Source organism: Tachysurus vachellii, chromosome 6 (assembly GCF_030014155.1).
Source record: "Tachysurus vachellii isolate PV-2020 chromosome 6, HZAU_Pvac_v1, whole genome shotgun sequence".
NCBI classification, from domain to species: Eukaryota; Metazoa; Chordata; class Actinopteri; order Siluriformes; family Bagridae; genus Tachysurus; species Tachysurus vachellii.
In genome coordinates this window covers 17,990,801-18,007,931 of record NC_083465.1, presented here as the reverse complement: position 1 = coordinate 18,007,931, position 17,131 = coordinate 17,990,801, and the positions used below count along the sequence as shown (strand labels likewise).

Below are 17,131 nucleotides of genomic sequence, written 5' to 3'. Positions count from 1 at the left end.
GAGGTGTAGTCGCACAAGTTCAATTTTTTTAACGGATCCAACACTCAAATCAGACCCGAAAATTACGGATCCGCAGATGGTCGGCACCTCACGCAGCGACCTTGCGACTCTCCATAGGAAATGAATGACTTCCTGTTTATCGGCCGTCGTTTGTCGTGTGCAGTGTGAAGGCGGCTGTAGAGTAAAGTTACACATGAAAGAAAGATAGCGATATATGTAGAAAACAAAGGGAGAGAAACAGACGAGTGAGACGGAGAAAGGGAGAGAAACAGACGAGTGAGACGGAGAATGGGAGAGAAACAGACGAGTGAGACGGAGAAAGGGAGAGAAACAGACGAGTGAGACGGAGAAAGGGAGAGAAACAGACGAGTGAAACGGAGAAAGGGAAAGAAACAGACGAGTGAGACGGAGAAAGGGAGAGAAACAGACGAGTGAGACGGAGAAAGGGAGAGAAACAGACGAGTGAGACGGAGAAAGGGAAAGAAACAGACGAGTGAGACGGAGAATGGGAAAGAAACAGACGAGTGAGACGGAGAATGGGAGAGAAACAGACGAGTGAGACGGAGAAAGGGAGAGAAACAGACGAGTGAGACGGAGAAAGGGAGAGAAACAGACGAGTGAGACGGAGAACGGGAGAGAAACAGATGAGTGAGACGGAGAAAGGGAGAGAAACAGACGAGTGAGACGGAGAAAGGGAGAGAAACAGACGAGTGCAATGGAGACTGATTTCTGTTCACACGTCACACTTCACCAGAATGTCTCATATTATGAGGCAATGTGAAACACCATTATGAGACGACCAAAAAATTTTGAACAAACATATCCACTGAAATTTGAAGACAGCGTCCCTGAGACAGCTTTCCCAGGTCTGAGGGAAGTAGCCCTATACATCCTGACCATGTTTGGCTCTACATACAACTGCGAGGCAGCTTTCTCTACAATGTACATAATCCAAACTAAATACTGTTCCAGGGTCACTAATGAGCACCTCCACATGTGTATGAGAGCGGCTCTGACTCCATTCAAGCCCAGGTTTAAAATCCAAGCCAAACTAGAGCTCAGTTCTCTCACTGAGATATAAAAGGGAAAGTTAAGCACTTTATTTAAACATACACAATTTTCACATTATATTTATTTTCTCTTATTTTGAAACTTTTATTTATTTAATAAGAGAACGTTATACATATATACAATCATACATATGTTCAGTTCTATGTTACGTGACAATAAATATTGTCAAAAAGTTTTTGAATTGTACTGAATTTATTTGATTTGACAGTCAGGTATTGATGCTTGCAGATGTTGACACAACTACTAGGCTACTTAAATATATATCACACTAACTAGTGAGACATTATGATCTTCCGGACCTTCGCTTCAAGACATTTTCTCTTACTGGACCTCTTTAAATTTTAGTTGAATACCTCTGATCTATAGCATTACTATTTACTGGAACTATAGGGACAAAACCTGTCTCATCGTTGCATTGTCACTGTGCACAGCCCTTTTTATGTTTTGCCAAGTTTAGAGTGGAAGAACTCCTGCAAAGAGACCTGACCCCAACCCCACTGAACACATTTGGGATGTGGAAGGCAGACTGGACCCCAGACCTCACCTGACACTGTCCCGTGCCAACATCTGGTGAAAAGCCTTCCCAGAAAAGTGAAGGTTATTATAACAGCAAAGGGAGACAACATCTGGAATGGGAAGTTCAACAAGCACATAAGTGTGTAATGGTTGAGTTTACACAAACAACTAATTCAGTGCAAGTTTCTCCATGGGTTCATGTGTAAGGAATGAGGAGTTTCTGATAGGGGAGGGGGGACATTAAGGGTGAGTCCCAAAAGTTTATGTTCTACACGCTCACTTATAATGACTTATTTATAGCTTTTAATTAAAGGTGAAACTTTAGAGACTCATAATGTCACTCCAGCATAACTCATATACAAGAAAATGTGTTACTATTCATTGTTATTGTATTTAAATGTTTAATTGTTTCTTCCAACACCATATTCATATACACAGCCTATATATACAGTTATTAGTGCTTATTAGAGATGAGCCGGATACTCGGCTGAAACGAGTATCAGGTACGGATTAAGCACTTCTGCCGAGTACGAGTATTATACGAGTAATACGAGTCAATATCTGTGCTCGGATTGAATGAAAATCGTGATTGTGTCAGCGTCCTGTGATAGGCTAGTCACAGCGCCCCTCCCCTACAGTGATAGGCTAGTCAGCGCCCCTCCTCTACAGTGATTGGCTAGTCACAGCGCCCCTCCTCTACAGTGATAGGCTAGTCACAGCGCCCCTCCCCTACACACATACAGATGTATTGTGTTGCTGTGTCTCGCTCTGCTCACTCACAGTCACACACACAACAGCTCTCTGTCTCTCCCTCAGACACTCGGGTTCGCGGGTCTTTTCCGTTAATGTTTAGGGTTTCTTCAGCTTTTTACTTCGGGTTGTAACATTAATAATACGTACTTACTAACCAGTAGAGTTCTGGTAAACGTGGGTTTGTTCAGACGTGGTGCTTGCTTGGTAGAATGCGACTCGCATTGCGTCTCTGCCTGTCGGAGATTTTTTTCTTTTTTAAACCTTCAGCTGTCTCTAACCAGTAACCAGACACTGTGTGTCTGACACGTTTTTGCTGTATTTCATAAAAACATAAAGGTAGTGAGCTAGTGTTATAAATATTACAAATTAATTATAACCGGTTAAAGCCCCGTTTCAAGAAAAGCCCCGCCCACTTCCGGGATAGGCCCCACCCACTCCCACACCCACACCCACTGTGAGGCGAACGTGCTAACCACTAAGCCACCGTGCCCCCCACTCCGAGTACAGATACAGATAATTCATATGGTTAACAGATACAGATAACGCTGTACTCGCTCATCCCTAGTGCTTATATAATGGTAGTTCCATGTTGAAAAAGAAGCATTTTAGACATTTTAGATGTCTACTGAAAGGAAATCACTCATGTCATATCCGGTTTTATTCTCCCTCCCTTTAAGGTGCAGTTTTATCAGCGCCATCAGTTTAAAGCTGTGCCTTATCCACATTCACACTTCCGCCTTCTGTCACAACCGAGAGTGCGCTGTGTTTTCACTTCTGTTAGGTAGATTCTTTATTTATTATTAACAGTCTATTTCTTTATTTCACATTAACGCATTTAATATAATCTACGGCAACTATTACTATTCTTTAACCTACGTTACGACCAGGAACAAAAACGGAACTTTTCCCCTTTTAGTTCCTTTTATTTTCTTTTACTTTCTTTTATTTCCTTTCCTTCCTTTCCCTACCCTTTCCTTTCCTTTTATTTCTATTCCCTTTCTTCGTTTTTAATTGGCAAATACTAAATGATATTTTGTTGTAAAGAAGTTGCACATTTGAACTTTCCCTATCTTTTTAATGAATCCCTATCTTTTATATTTCTGCAGCTCCAGACTTATGGCTTCGACCCAGAAATGTGCTGTAAAAGGTAAAATTATAAGTAATAATTAATTATAATTATAAGTAATTCTATATATATATATATATATATATATATATATATATATATATATATATATATATATATGGGCAACTTTTGCATAACACCAATAAGAGATGTCGTGTATGTTAACTACATGACATTTAAGCAGATCTGTAAACTTTTTAATGTAAGATAATTAATTGTAGCATTTTTGTGATGACTTAGCAAAATAGACCCAGGTGGAGTTAGGAACCAAACTCAGTGCTGATAAGTGTGTGCTTAGTCACCAGTGATTATTTTACCCTGCACCATGATGCGAATATGTTATTTAATACACAGAGTTGTGGCAACGGAACACAGAACATAGTCCTAAAGTGCCAGCAGAACAGCTCCCATGCCTGAACATGGATAGTAAGACTCTACGTATATGGAACTGCTGGAGCTATGGACACGTTTTCTTTTAGGACATATTACATAATTTTTTTTTTTTTATTAGGGTGAACGTCTAAATTGACAATTCCACATACATTCACTTGAAATATAATCTGTTGACTGTAAAGGGCATAGCTTATGATTTTGATCATTTTCCTACTATTCAAACCAGTCATGGAAGTGATGTATTTTCCAGGAAGCTGTGCTCCTGGAGTTGTACCCAAAGGCAAGATCCGACTCTATAGTATGAGATTCTGTCCATATGCCGAGAGAACCAGACTGGTGCTTCATGCCAAGGGAATAGAGTAAGTTTTGATGTTGGCATAAGAGTTTGGATTCTGTTTGCAATTAAATCGTAAAACAGAATGTTTGTAAGCATTAAAATCTTAAAATTACTCCTATTATCTCATTGTAGGTATGAAACTATCAACATCCATTTGAAAGATAAACCCGAATGGTACCTGGAGAAGAACCCTCTTGGCGCAGTGCCTGCACTGGAGACACCCTGTGGTCAGGTGGTCTACGAATCAGCGATTACATGTGAATACCTGGATGAGATATACCCTGAGAAAAAACTATATCCCTCTGACCCCTTTGCAAAAGCGCAGCAGAAGATGTTGCTGGAGGAATACTCAAAGGTATTTGCTTTGTGCTCACAATAAGTCAAATTGTATTTCAAAAATGTAGGTGTAGACAGTGTGTATTGAAGACAAAACGTCTAGTTGAGAAGCATGTCACTGCTTGTTTTGTTTAAGTGTCAGTATTAAATCCTGCGTGGGGTTTTATATAACTGTTAATTCATAACAGTTTTTCACTTTCAGGTCATTCCTCTGTTCTATAAAATTCCCATGAGCAAAAATAAAGGTGAGGATGTGTCCGCAGTAGAAGCAGAGTTGAAGGAAAAGCTCTCTAAACTGAACAAGGTATAGTGCAATTTAAATAGTAAAATATCACATCCTGTCTGTGTTGAATTAGTTTTAGCCCATGACAATAAATGTAAGCTTTATACAATGTACATTGACATATATTTGGATGTGATTAATTTCTCAACATTGCATATATAGCTGTATTTATTGAATCATAATCTTATACCTTGGCAGGTTCTTGTTAACAAGAAAACCAAATTCTTTGGAGGTGATTCAGTCACTATGATTGATTACCTGATCTGGCCATGGTTTGAGAGGGTGGATGCCTGGCAGCTCAAAAAGTATGACTTCTTATTTATACAAAAGTAAAATAAGTGACATAAAGAGCACAATAAAAATAGAAAACATAAAAGAGTAATATGTATATTTGAGCCAAAGTAGATTCTTGTTGTATTCACTTGATGGTGGAAATTCTACGGCTCTTTTTTAATTAATAGTGCAAAATAAATTACTTATTGGTAATGCACAATATCTCTACATTTGGAGAGTGAATATGTTTCTATTTTCTGAAAGTTGTGCAAATGAACACACTCTTATTCTTTCTTAGCTGTCTGGATGCCACTCCAGAGCTGAACAACTGGATTTTGCAGATGAAGGAGGATCCATCCGTGAAGGCGCTTATGTTCAGCTTAGATACCCACAAAGCCTTTTTTACCTCATTTATGAATGGGAATCCCAATTATGACTATGGCTTATGAATGCATACTGTACTCTGTATATAACTGAAATGTTTTTTCAGTACAGATATTTGAACAAGTATAATGCTTTGTCACAGACTGTGTCATAAATTTGCATTAAAGTACCTTTTAATAAATTCCAGTTTTGAACGTTGCATCTCTGACTTACTTGTGTCTTATGTATTTTAAATACACTTAATGTTTCTAGCTTGGCACTGTTACCTATAAATCCCTTATTTGTGTTCTGGATATGGAATCTCAGGATTTCTTTATCACTGTCTTCTGTATATACCCTGGTCAGGGATCCGGTGCTGTATTGTTTATAAAGTATGTTATTCCTACATCTGGAGAGTGAATATGCTTATAGGGAATGCACATTGAATGGGACACCATGCATGCATTCATATACACTCAGGGGGAAATTTAGAGTAGCCAGTCCACTTCCTGGCATAAACATGAACATTCACAGAAACTCCACGTAGAAAGGAACCCTAAGGTCACCCCGGCAGCTCTGGAACAGTGAGTGAGAAACCTGCTGTGTCATGCTGCCACTGGTTGTATCAACATGCTTTGTGAAAATGTCAATTGCTATAGTGCTATACAAATATATATGGTTGGTTGCTCGCTGGGTGTGTCAGAGCTAAATCTCTGTAAAGCTTCTTTTTAACTGTGTAGCCGAAGGAATGTTCTAACACATCCATGTTTTTCTCCATGTTTTTTATGTACTGTACCAGGATTCATTTTGAATAACAATATTATTATATGCTTAAAACAGATCCTTAATATATAAAATTGATGCTTAATATATAAAAGTCATTCTAATTCAGTGCTAAAAATGATATTGCCATAGACAATTTTGCAGCTATAGTCTGGAAGTCTCCAGGGCTGATGAGTGAACTATTGAACCCCAAATTTCCACTGGTTCAGTCTGTTATTTTAGGACACAGTTGTTGAATTAAGTCGACCATTTGATATAAAGGGAAATACTCACTGAGCTGCCTACAGAACTGACTATTTACTAATTATCTATTTACTTCATGTGGCTTTGGCTTTCAGTCAACTGACCTGAAATCTGCAAAACGTAACATTTTCATGATGACTTAGCAGAATACTGTATACCTAGGTGGAGTTAGGATCTAAAATCAATGCTGATAAGTGTGTGCTAAGTCACCAGTGATTATTTTACCAGTGATGCAAATTCAAAGCATGTTATCTAATATAAATAGTTGTGGCAATGGGACACAGAACATAGTCCTAGTGTGGGACAAAGAGCCAGCAGAACAGCTCCAAGGCCTTAATATAGACACTAAGACTTTAAGAATCTGCAACTGTCCCGAAGATTTAGTCACATTTGTTTTGAGACATATTACCTCAATATGTTTTGGATGATGGTGATGATCTAACATGACAATTCCATAGACATTCTACTGCAATATGATCTGTTGACTGTGAAGGACATAGCTTATGATTTTCAGAATTTTCGTACTATTCAAACCATTCACGGAACACTTGCTTTGTGGAGGATGCTGTTCGTGATCATAATGGAAGTGATCACCTATCAGTACAGAAACGTTTCATCTGAAGATAAAGGTAATCAGTCTGAATAACTTTGTATTGATTTGCAGCGAATCTTCCCTTTAACGGGACAAGTGAACACAAACAAATCTGGCAATAAAAATGTCTCCTACAACCTAAAAAAGCTTTGATTTGAATCAGTATATCTTTAGATTTATTTAAGCTTAGGTTGTTCATTTGGCACCTGATGTATTTTCCAGGAAGCTGTGCTCCTGTGGTTGTACCCAAAGGCAAGACCTGAATCTATAGTATGAGATTCTGCTCAGAGAACCAGACTGGTGCTTCGTGCCAAGGGAATAGAGTAAGTTCAGATACTGGCATATGTATGAATTTCTTGCATGTGCATATAAGTTTGGTTTTTGTTTGCAATTAAATAACTTTTGAAAACAGAACTTATTATTGTTATTAATATAATATTATTTGCCTTCTTGTTATTATATCATTCAAATTTTACTCTAATAATTGAGGAAATAATAATAATCCCACTGTTTTTACACACCCAATGTACAAAAAAACAGAAAAATAGCATTTTATATAATGCCAATGTATTGTAATAAATTTTGTTTTTATTATTATTATTATTATTATTATTATTATTATTAGATATTATTATTATAGACATAAGCATTTATATAAACCATGCATATTAGCACATAATAGCTGCCTAAATGGGATCACAAGTGCTATTACTAATCACTGTACAATCTTTCAAAAGTACAAAAGAAATTTCAGTGTGGTAAAAATATTTACATAGACAATTATGCAGTTATAGTCGAAGTGTCCAGGGCTGATGAGTGAGCTATTGAGTCCCAAATTTCCATTGGTTCAATTAGTCATTCTAGGACACGTTTGTTGAATTAAGACCACCATTGGAGAAGTGTGGTGTGTACTCTTGAATAAGCATTGGCGCAAGTCTGAGCATCTCCTCAAAATTTTCAACCATCTTGGCATATACCTGCCTCTGTAACACCAGAGACCTGAAAAGGTTTACTGGTTCTGCAGCCTGAAATATTGCTGGAACTCCAATTTCAAGAGGAACACGTGGGTTTCCAATGATAATATGAGTTAGTCTCTTTTCCTGCAAGCTTTTCTGTATAAAAACAAACAAGTCCCGCAATCTCTGGTCCAGATTCTGTGGTTTCCATGCTGAAAGAGATTTACTCAAAAGTAGATGCAAGAATGCAGTCTTCAGATGGTAATTTGTTAGGCCACTTCTGCCTCTTAGTCCTGACTGTTTTTGGTGCAGGAAAGAAACAAGCTGTAGGCATCGAAGGTGACAAGATTTTACTGGAAGTTTCTTTGCCATGTGTTTGAGTAGGTTTCTTTCATAAACAGTGAATGAGAGTTGCCAGTGGATATCTGTGATGTTACTACTGTCTGAAGGAAAATGAGAGATGAAGTATGCATGTGAGTCTTCAAGCTGGATGGCAGGTATAATGTTTAGAACAATAACCTTTCCTGACTTGAACCTGACCTTCAAGGCACCAGGGAAATCCAGGTTGCGAAAAGTGAGCTCAAATTCATATTTATGAGAGATCCGCCCCCATGCTCTGGTCACTGAAATCTGGAACCATTTCATAACCTGATCTTTAGACATATAAGCAGTGTTTCTTGAGCAGAGTAGTTCTTCTAAATCATGGTCATCAGCTTTGCTACTGTGGCTTCTGTTGTGAAGCAGGCATAGCATATCCTCATCATCTGTGTTTTTTCCAGAGAGGCAGTGTGAGCAACTCTCACTAACCTTAAATAACTTAATCCTCCCACATCCTTGGAGGTCCAGTGGGAACTCAGTGGATATATCACACCATAGCTCAAACTGAAAATTATAAGATTCTGGGGTTGCAAATGGTACGATGAGGTCACACATAACAGGCTTACACACTCTCCAGGACTCGAACATGCTGCCCACTCCAATAAAGTCCTCAAGCTCCATGTCAAACTCACGGTCACAAATGCTCCTCAAAGCTTCCAAAAGGTCATCTGCAAAGCCTTCAACAAACTCCTGCACTCTACCACTTTCATGGACAAATGGCTTGAAGCTGGTCTCACAGAGGTGGCTTAGGACATCTTTATCTAAGGCCAGATCCTTAGGATTGACAGACCCACTGTTGATATACCCTTCTTCATCTTCACCATGATCATGTGTTTCGCCAGAGTTCAGTTCCTGCCTACAAACCTCAATGGTGAAGAAAATGACAAGAGAAAGTGTGCTCCAGAAATACCAACCATAGAAATCAAGGCTAGGGTTTGTGGATTCTTGATCAGCCTTTGAGATCTCTTGTTCAAAGCGTTCTTGTTCAGCTCGCAGCCTCTCTTCATGCTCCTTCATTCGAGCCAAAACATAATCTTCCTCATCTAGGCTTGTAGTGTTCTCCTTAGGGAATAGCAGTGGATGGTTGAGAATGGCAGCTGCCACAATCATGCAAACACGTGCTATAGACCCCTGCATCCCTGTGTATCTGTGGAAAAGTGACAACATTATAGCTTAATATAAAGATTAGAAAACAAATACTAATTATAATATTATAACATACTTTAGTATATAATGTATAATGCAATATAATGTGCAGTTTTAAAATTAGGTTAATGAGTCAATTGAGTAGTTTGTTTGCAAACAGCTGTTTAATCACAATGATTTAATTTTTTGCTATAGCCCAGTCTGCTACATATAGACTGCTGTGAAAAGTGTTATGCACAGAGCTTGCACTTCATGGAAGGAAGTCAGATAGCCCTGTTGAAAATTCTGTAACACCAAGCAAGCTAAATTAATATTCACTGATAACATTGTTCCTACCTTTCATGTCTTAAAATGTTTGGCATCATCATAGCCTTAACTTTACTTAATTTCCCAAACAAAGTTATGGGAAATAATCAGCTTTATTTAAAATACAATCTGATACAATTTATTACCTGCAAGGTTTGATCAGCAAAGTATAAACAATTTAACTTCTGAAAATGTTAGCAACGAATGTACAGGAAGGAAGGAAACAAACAAACAGGAAACAGTATAATCTGCAGAGATAAATCCTTAAGAAACATTTGCACAATAAAATGCATTACTTAAACTCAGTTAGTTGTTAAAAATTCACAGACAAATACAAACGCAAAAACAGAATAATCATCTATGAACCATCTAATTGAACACTTGGTGATAGTGGAAGAGCTAATAAACGCTTCTCAAACAATTAATACATTTCAGTGCCGTCCATCTGGGAGTTGTTAATAAGATGCTGATGTTGCAGTGCTGGCTTCAGGATAATATTGTAAAGTAACATTTGACAACTAATCAACAAACTAGAGGGTTTGAGCAAGGCTGCCTGTCTACACAAGTCTACAAAAGTCTACATTTAGTAAGCAATCATGTAATTATTATACGAAAAAATGTATCTATAAGTACTATTTTGAATACTACGTGTATGCAGACATATCTTGCAACTTGCCTAGGCCCTGAAAAAATCTTTAAAACCACCCATTTTTATTTGGAAAATGCTGTAATGCATAACATGAACTTTGACTATTCAATAATACCTAACATATGGTCAATTCATTCATTCATTCATTTTCTACCGCTTATCCGCTTATATACCGCTTATATTCATTTTCTACCGCTTATAACCACCTCGGGTCACGGGGAGCCTGTGCCTATCTCAGGCGTCGTCGGGCATCAAGGCAGGATACACCCTGGACAGAGTGCCAACCCATCGCAGGGCACACACACACACTCTCATTCACTCACGCAATCACACACTAGGGACAATTTTCCAGAGATGCCAATCAACCTACCATGCATGTCTTTGGACCGGGGGGAGGAAACCAGAGTACACAGAGGAAACCCCCGAGGCACGGGGAGAACATGCAAACTCCACACACACAAGGTGGAGGTGGGAATCGAACCCCGACCCTGGAGGTGTGAGGCGAACGTGCTAACCACTAAGCCACCACATATGGTCAATATTTTGTATATATATATGGTTAATAAATTATGCACCAGCTTAACAAACATGCACAAACTAAGAAATCTTCATGTTCTCTGGAATGCTGTCCATCTTCATGAGAAAATTTAGTTTTTAATTACCTATGTTTTACTGGCTGAAGAAGATTAAATCAGTAAAAAAAATGCAGCACATTGTTTCAAGGGAAATATAAATGAGAATCAGAATCAGAAAGGTCTTTATTGCCAAGTATGTTTTCACATACGAGGAATTTGTTTTAGTACAGGAGCTCCACAGTGTAAACAGAATGTAGAAACTCATCTGGTAACACTTTTTTCCTTATTTTTCCTAACACGTTATTTCAATATTCCTATCCTGCATGTCAGTAGACTACTAAACCCTCCTGACACAGGTTTTGGATGACTTCCAGGTTTGTCCTCAGTGTCAGAGGTTCTGTATGGATGCATAAAAGGGTATATTAATATTTAGGAGCTTGTAGGACCCTTGTGGCTCTCCATAATGGAGAAGTAATCGCTCTACATGTGTCATGGAACTTTAAATTAAACTCCTCAGTATATTTGTTCACGTTGTCAAGGAGCCTCACTGAGTCATAAGAAATAAAACTGCGTTGTGAGAATAAAAACTCAACCCAAGAGCCACCTAATAAGTGTAAGATACGCATTAACATAGTTTGTGCTAGTAAATGTCAACATATATTTATAAATATATAAAAATGTAAATTCGGCGCTTTATTTACGCAGTGACTCAAAGTAACGGTTCTCACCAACTTCCCCATTTTAGTGTCTTTACAAAGCTGAATTAGTGTGTAATATTTCAACATAGAGTCTTATCATCTACACCAAGCCCTGCTTTAATAGACAAATCCAATAAACAAACCTTTTAGGGTTTTACTCCAAGAGTTTAATCTCCGTGTTGTCCATCGTCTCGGGATAAGAATAAAAAAGAGTTGTGACGTAGTAATTGTGTTTCCGTCCTGTGGGTTGTGCTGGAGAACATTACTGGTCATTTCCTGGAGCTCAGCCTCCTCCTTACTCTACACAACATCATAACCGAACCGAAAGCTGAAGTTGACATAGTTGCCAGGTGCGCGATTTCCACGCGAATTTCAATTCGATTCAATTCGATTTTTCATTCATTCATTCATTCATTCATCTTCTACCGCTTATCCGAGCTACCTCGGGTCACGGGGAGCCTGTGCCTATCTCAGGTGTCATCGGGCATCAAGGCAGGATACACCCTGGACAGAGTGCCAACCCATCGCAGGGCACACAATTCGATTTATTTTGTAACAATTTCCCATTGTCTCAAAGCAGCTTTACAGAAGTATGAAAACGAGAAGAGAGAGAGAGAAAAATAAATGAATATGTAATAATGATACAGGAAAAATAAGGATAAAAATAAATAAATGAATGTACAATTAAAGTTTAGAATTCATTTAAAAAAGATTAATTAAAAATTCATCATTTTCATTCATTCATTCATTCATGAATGAATGGATGAATGAATAAAAATTAAAAAAAAAAAAAAAAAAAAAAATATATTATATATATAATTATATATATTATATATATAATATATATTATATTATATATATATCCCTATCCCTAATGAGCAAGCCAGATGTGACGGCAGCAAGGAAAAACTCCCTGAGAGGATATGAGGAAGAAAACTTGAGAGGAACCAGGCTCAGAAGGGAACCCATCAGACCTGATTGCTGATAAAGTCCAGACCATACAGCTGACTGACTCAACAATTTGGTTCCTTTGAATGCTGCTTAGAGTTTGATTTTCAGGTAACTGAAAGCAGCTAACTCTTTATCTCTACTCTCAAACCTATACTGGAGTACACAAAAATTACCCAACACTATAAAGCTTTAAGCATGCAGTGGGAATCTACACAAACACAGACATATAGTGCTGTGAAAAGGTATTTTGGCTTTTTGGAGCCATTCAGAGGTGGACTTGCTGGTGTGTTTTGGATCACTGTCCAACTTGAGGTCATGAACTGATAGCCAGACATGCTCCTTCGGGATTTTCTGGCAAAGCACAGAATTCCTGGTGTACATGGCAAGTCGTCCAGGTCCCGATGTTGCAAAGCAGCTCCAGACCATCACACTACCACCAATATGTTTGGTGTCGGTATGATGTTATTTTTATGAAATGCTGTGTTAGTTTCACACCACTTGTAATGGGACACATACCTTCCAAAAAGTTAAACCTCTGTCTTATCAGTCCACAGAATATATTGAGTATGATCAAGATGTTTTTTTGGCAAATGTGAGATAAGCCTTTGTGTTATTTTCTTTCAGCAGTGGTGTTTGCCTTGAAAGTCTCTTTTTTATTGTTGAATTATGAACACTGGACTTAACTGAGGCAAGTGAGGCATACTGTTCTTTAGATGTTGTTCTGGGATCTTTTATGAGCTCCTTGATGAGTCGTCACTGCACTCTTGGAGTAACTTTGAGTCCCAAAGCCTTAGAAATAGATTTGTAACCCTTTCCATAGTGATACATATCAATCACTTTGTTTATCATCTGTTTTTGAATTCCTTTAGATTGTGGCATGATGTGTTGCTTTTTAAGATATTTTAGCATGCTTCACTTTGTCAGAACGGTTATTCATGATGGGCAATTTTCACCTTGGGCCAGGTACGGTTGGACAATTTTTTCCCTTAATAAATCAAAACTGCATTTTGTATTTACTCAGGTTATCCTTGAATAATATTAAAATTATTTTGATGATCTGAATCATTTGTGTGATAAATATACACATAAGAATATTATTATTATTATTATTATTAGTTTAAACATGTTGGGCACGGTGGCTTAGTGGTTAGCACATTCTCCTCACACCTCCAGGGTTGGGGGTTCGATTCCCGCCTCCACCTTGTGTGTGTGGAGTTTGCATGTTCTCCCCGTGCCTCGGAGGTTTTCTCCCCGGTTTAAAGACATGCATGGTAGGTTGATTGGCATCTCTGGAAAATTGTCCGTAGTGTGTGATTGCGTGGGTGAATGAGAGTGTGTGCCCTGCGATTGGTTGGCACTCTGTCCAGGGTGTATCCTGCCTTGATGCCCAATGACGCCTGAGATAGGCACAGGCTCCCCGTGACCCGAGGTAGTTCGGATAAGCAGTAGAAAATGAGTGAGTGAGTGAGAGTTTAAACATATGGTTACAGTGGAGCTGAATTAAAATTTAACGAAATTTGTACCTCTGTTTGACCAACAGGGGATGTGATTGTCTCAGATTGATAATAGATTATTATCAATTGGGGAAGTCGTGGCCTAATGGTTAGAGAGTCTGACTCCTAACCCTAAGGTTGTGGGTTCGAGTCTCGTGCCGGTCACGACTGAGGTGCCCTTGAGCAAGGGTTGTGTGTGTGTTGGTGGTGGATGGTTGATAGTAAAAACCCTTAGAAATAAACAGTATTTACCACGTCTCAGCTACAACACCGTTTCACCACCAGAGGACACTCATACTATGTCTAAAGCTCTGTCGCTTTCAGATGTAGTGATTTTTTTATTAGAATTTTTGTAAAGCAATATATTTTTCACACAGTGTGCGTGTTGTGCAAATTTTCTTCTGTGTCGACTTAAATGGAATAAAAGAGTTAACAGTAGTAGGAATATTTTATTGTTCTTTGATTGGTCTAGACGTTTCTCTTCACTAAGGTTATCTATGTCACTTTCTAATAATATTAAGAAAGTAGGAATTGTCCTCCATGAAACTGTATTAATTTTAGCCAGTTTTCCGGCTTGTGCGCTGTGCACCTCGTCTCTGTTGTTCTTGTGCTCTGTGTTTGATGCTGTGTGGTCACCTGTGCACCTGTTGGGTGGAGCTGGGGAAGATCCTTAGCTGATGTATACAGATGTGCTGGAAACATTTACTACACAGGGTTTAGTTGTTGTTGTTTTTTTTAAACACGAAGGACAAATGGAGTCATGTTGTCTAAACGCGACATTGTTTGTGGAGCGTATTAATGTTTTTTGAAAAGAAGGAATTCACGAAACCGGATGGTTTGTATTGAGTACTTTGAATACTGCTGATCTGCACAAACTGCCTCTACAGCTGCCTCTACAGTTGCCTCTACAACTCTCTGACACTGCGTCATTCTTTTCAGGTCGTCGATTCCTAACTTTTTCTAATGGATCGCTTAAAAGTAGTTTTGCAATATTTCCAGTCTAATTCCGAGTCCATTTCCAATGGTATATGCGTGGTGTTGGCGCTTGTGAGCGTAAAACTGTATACGATCTTTGATTTTAACTGCCCTTGTCTGCCGCAGTACAATAAAATGTACGCACTCGGTGTGATGTTTGTTCCGCCGATTATTCTCTTCTTCCTCGGAATTTTGGTTAATCGACATACCGGAGTGATGATGGAGGAATGGGCCAGACCCACAGGCAAGAGGACCAAAAATCCAGCTGTTGTGAAGTAAGCGTTCACTTTGTTAATAAATTACCCCAATACAATGATTCAGCTTTAAAGTAGGTAATGTGTATTTTTGTTGGCAATTCTATAAAACTTTTGTTTCAGAACAGTGCTCTTCTTCCATACCTTCCATACCTTCTTCCATACCAACTCTCCTATAGGTATTTGTTTTCAGCTATGATGCAGAGGGCCATGTTAGCTCCCATGGTGTGGATCCTTGTATCTTTACTGGATGGGAAGTGTTTCATTTGTGCCTTCAGCATGAGTGTGGACCCGAAACACTTCAGTGGGTTCCCCAATGACACTGGTCTAGATCTGATCAGGATAATGGCTAAGGTGCCCTGCAAGGAAGACAGCATCTTCAAAAACAGCACTTTCCGGAAAGCCGTCTCACGCTATGTGCGCTGTTACTCTCAAGTAAGTGGACTGCATTTCAATTTTACTGCCTACAAAAACTACACAGACCACTACAAAGCATGATCTGCTCATTATTCTTTACAGTAAAGACTAATGGTTTGATGACATGGTAATCAATTAATCTTAAAAGGGTTTGTTTATTAAATGGGATAAAAACTGCGTGGTTTACAAAAATTTGATTTGATATTGATTTGAATCAATATGATTCAACAATATGATGATGTAAATATTGGTTATTGCTTCTGCTTTTTTCAGGCAATAGGTTGGTCCATCCTTCTTTGCCTCGTTTTTCTGGGTGCAGTGGCTCGTGTCATTAAACCATGCTTCAATCATGCTGTCTTCCTTCAAACACGCTACTGGAGTAATTACTTGGACGTTGAAGCTAAGCTTTTTGATGAGACTTGTGTACATCATGCCAGAGAGTTTGCCAAAAAATGTGTAGTACATTTCTTCAAGGATATTGGGGATGATGAGGTTCTCAGGATGCCGCTCTCCCCCAACTTCAGCTTTAATAAAAGTGACAAAGAGGCTGAGGGAGATGAGCTTCTCCATGGTGTGACTAGGAAAGATCAGGTGGATCACTTGCTCCAAACTTGGTTCCAGTGCAGACCTGAGCTGGATGTGACCAAGATGGTGTATAGGCCCACGAAATGTGTTACTTGGGAAGACCCTTATGGACAAATAATTTACTCAGACGTGTGAAGCGACAGTAAATTAATATACTGTTGCATATATATGATGGCTTAAAAGTAAGATATGATGCTTACAAGACTGAAAAGATGTAAATGTAACACAACCAGCTGTATTAGATTTTAAATAAATTTAGCTCTTAATTTGTTGGTCTTCTGTTGTAAGGGAAATTGTACAGTCATAAAAGACAACCAAGTACCTGTAAAACCTTTATGTTTAATTGAAATAAGTAAAAACATGGTATTTATATAAAGATATTACATACCATTACAGATATGTAATTTTCTGCATCTGACCATTTCTGACAATTGTGTGTATTTGAAGGTTTGCACCAGACTTTGAAGCGAAGTTAGAAACCTTGCATGGTGAGATTTGAATGTTCCAGGACTGGATTTGTTTAGTTTTGCATGGCTCTCCCTCACACATTACTCAGCAGTAAAATGTATATGAATGTGATGCAAATGTAGAAGAGATTTATATGTCAGTAAATCCAATAAAGATATTTTAACGTTTACTGATCTTAACATGAGTGGCCTTTTGTGCAGCGTTCATCAGA

General features: G+C 38.5%; 3 protein-coding genes across 3 annotated transcripts; 2 read left to right on the top strand and 1 right to left on the bottom strand.

Annotated features, from left to right (window-relative positions):
• The first annotated feature begins 3,008 nt into the window (after positions 1-3,008).
• Positions 3,009-5,673, top strand: LOC132847410 (glutathione S-transferase omega-1-like). The gene is made up of 7 exons (XM_060872674.1): positions 3,009-3,121; positions 3,447-3,487; positions 4,110-4,218; positions 4,329-4,551; positions 4,735-4,836; positions 5,014-5,120; positions 5,387-5,673. The coding sequence occupies exons 2-7, from the start codon at positions 3,457-3,459 to the stop codon at positions 5,535-5,537; spliced, it is 723 nt and encodes a 240-aa protein (XP_060728657.1). The 5' UTR covers positions 3,009-3,121; positions 3,447-3,456; the 3' UTR covers positions 5,538-5,673.
• Positions 5,674-7,748: 2,075 nt separating this feature from the next.
• itprip (inositol 1,4,5-trisphosphate receptor interacting protein) lies at positions 7,749-12,067 on the bottom strand. The gene is made up of 2 exons (XM_060872658.1): positions 11,921-12,067; positions 7,749-9,550 (listed from the first exon to the last, which is right to left on the bottom strand). Exon 2 carries the CDS (start codon positions 9,538-9,540, stop codon positions 7,930-7,932), a length of 1,611 nt encoding a protein of 536 aa, XP_060728641.1. The 5' UTR covers positions 9,541-9,550; positions 11,921-12,067; the 3' UTR covers positions 7,749-7,929.
• Positions 12,068-14,110: 2,043 nt separating this feature from the next.
• calhm3 (calcium homeostasis modulator 3) lies at positions 14,111-17,099 on the top strand. Its single transcript, XM_060871414.1, has 3 exons — positions 14,111-15,471; positions 15,630-15,885; positions 16,141-17,099. The coding sequence occupies exons 1-3, from the start codon at positions 15,185-15,187 to the stop codon at positions 16,585-16,587; spliced, it is 990 nt and encodes a 329-aa protein (XP_060727397.1). The 5' UTR covers positions 14,111-15,184; the 3' UTR covers positions 16,588-17,099.
• The last annotated feature ends 32 nt before the right edge of the window (positions 17,100-17,131 follow it).

What these genes read in the sequence shown, in the direction of transcription:
- LOC132847410 (XM_060872674.1), top strand. Translation starts at nt 3,457, where the DNA reads ATGGCTTCGACCCAGAAATGTGCTGTAAAAG. An exon ending in CCAGAAATGTGCTGTAAAAG is followed by an intron (nt 3,488 to 4,109) that starts GTAAAATTATAA and finishes TGTATTTTCCAG; the next exon opens with GAAGCTGTGCTCCTGGAGTT. An exon ending in AGCTCTCTAAACTGAACAAG is followed by an intron (nt 4,837 to 5,013) that starts GTATAGTGCAAT and finishes ATACCTTGGCAG; the next exon opens with GTTCTTGTTAACAAGAAAAC.
- itprip (XM_060872658.1), bottom strand. Translation starts at nt 9,540, where the DNA reads ATGCAGGGGTCTATAGCACGTGTTTGCATGATTGTGGCAGCTGCCATT.
- calhm3 (XM_060871414.1), top strand. Translation starts at nt 15,185, where the DNA reads ATGGATCGCTTAAAAGTAGTTTTGCAATATTTCCAGTCTAATTCCGAG. An exon ending in AAAAATCCAGCTGTTGTGAA is followed by an intron (nt 15,472 to 15,629) that starts GTAAGCGTTCAC and finishes ACTCTCCTATAG; the next exon opens with GTATTTGTTTTCAGCTATGA. An exon ending in ATGTGCGCTGTTACTCTCAA is followed by an intron (nt 15,886 to 16,140) that starts GTAAGTGGACTG and finishes TGCTTTTTTCAG; the next exon opens with GCAATAGGTTGGTCCATCCT.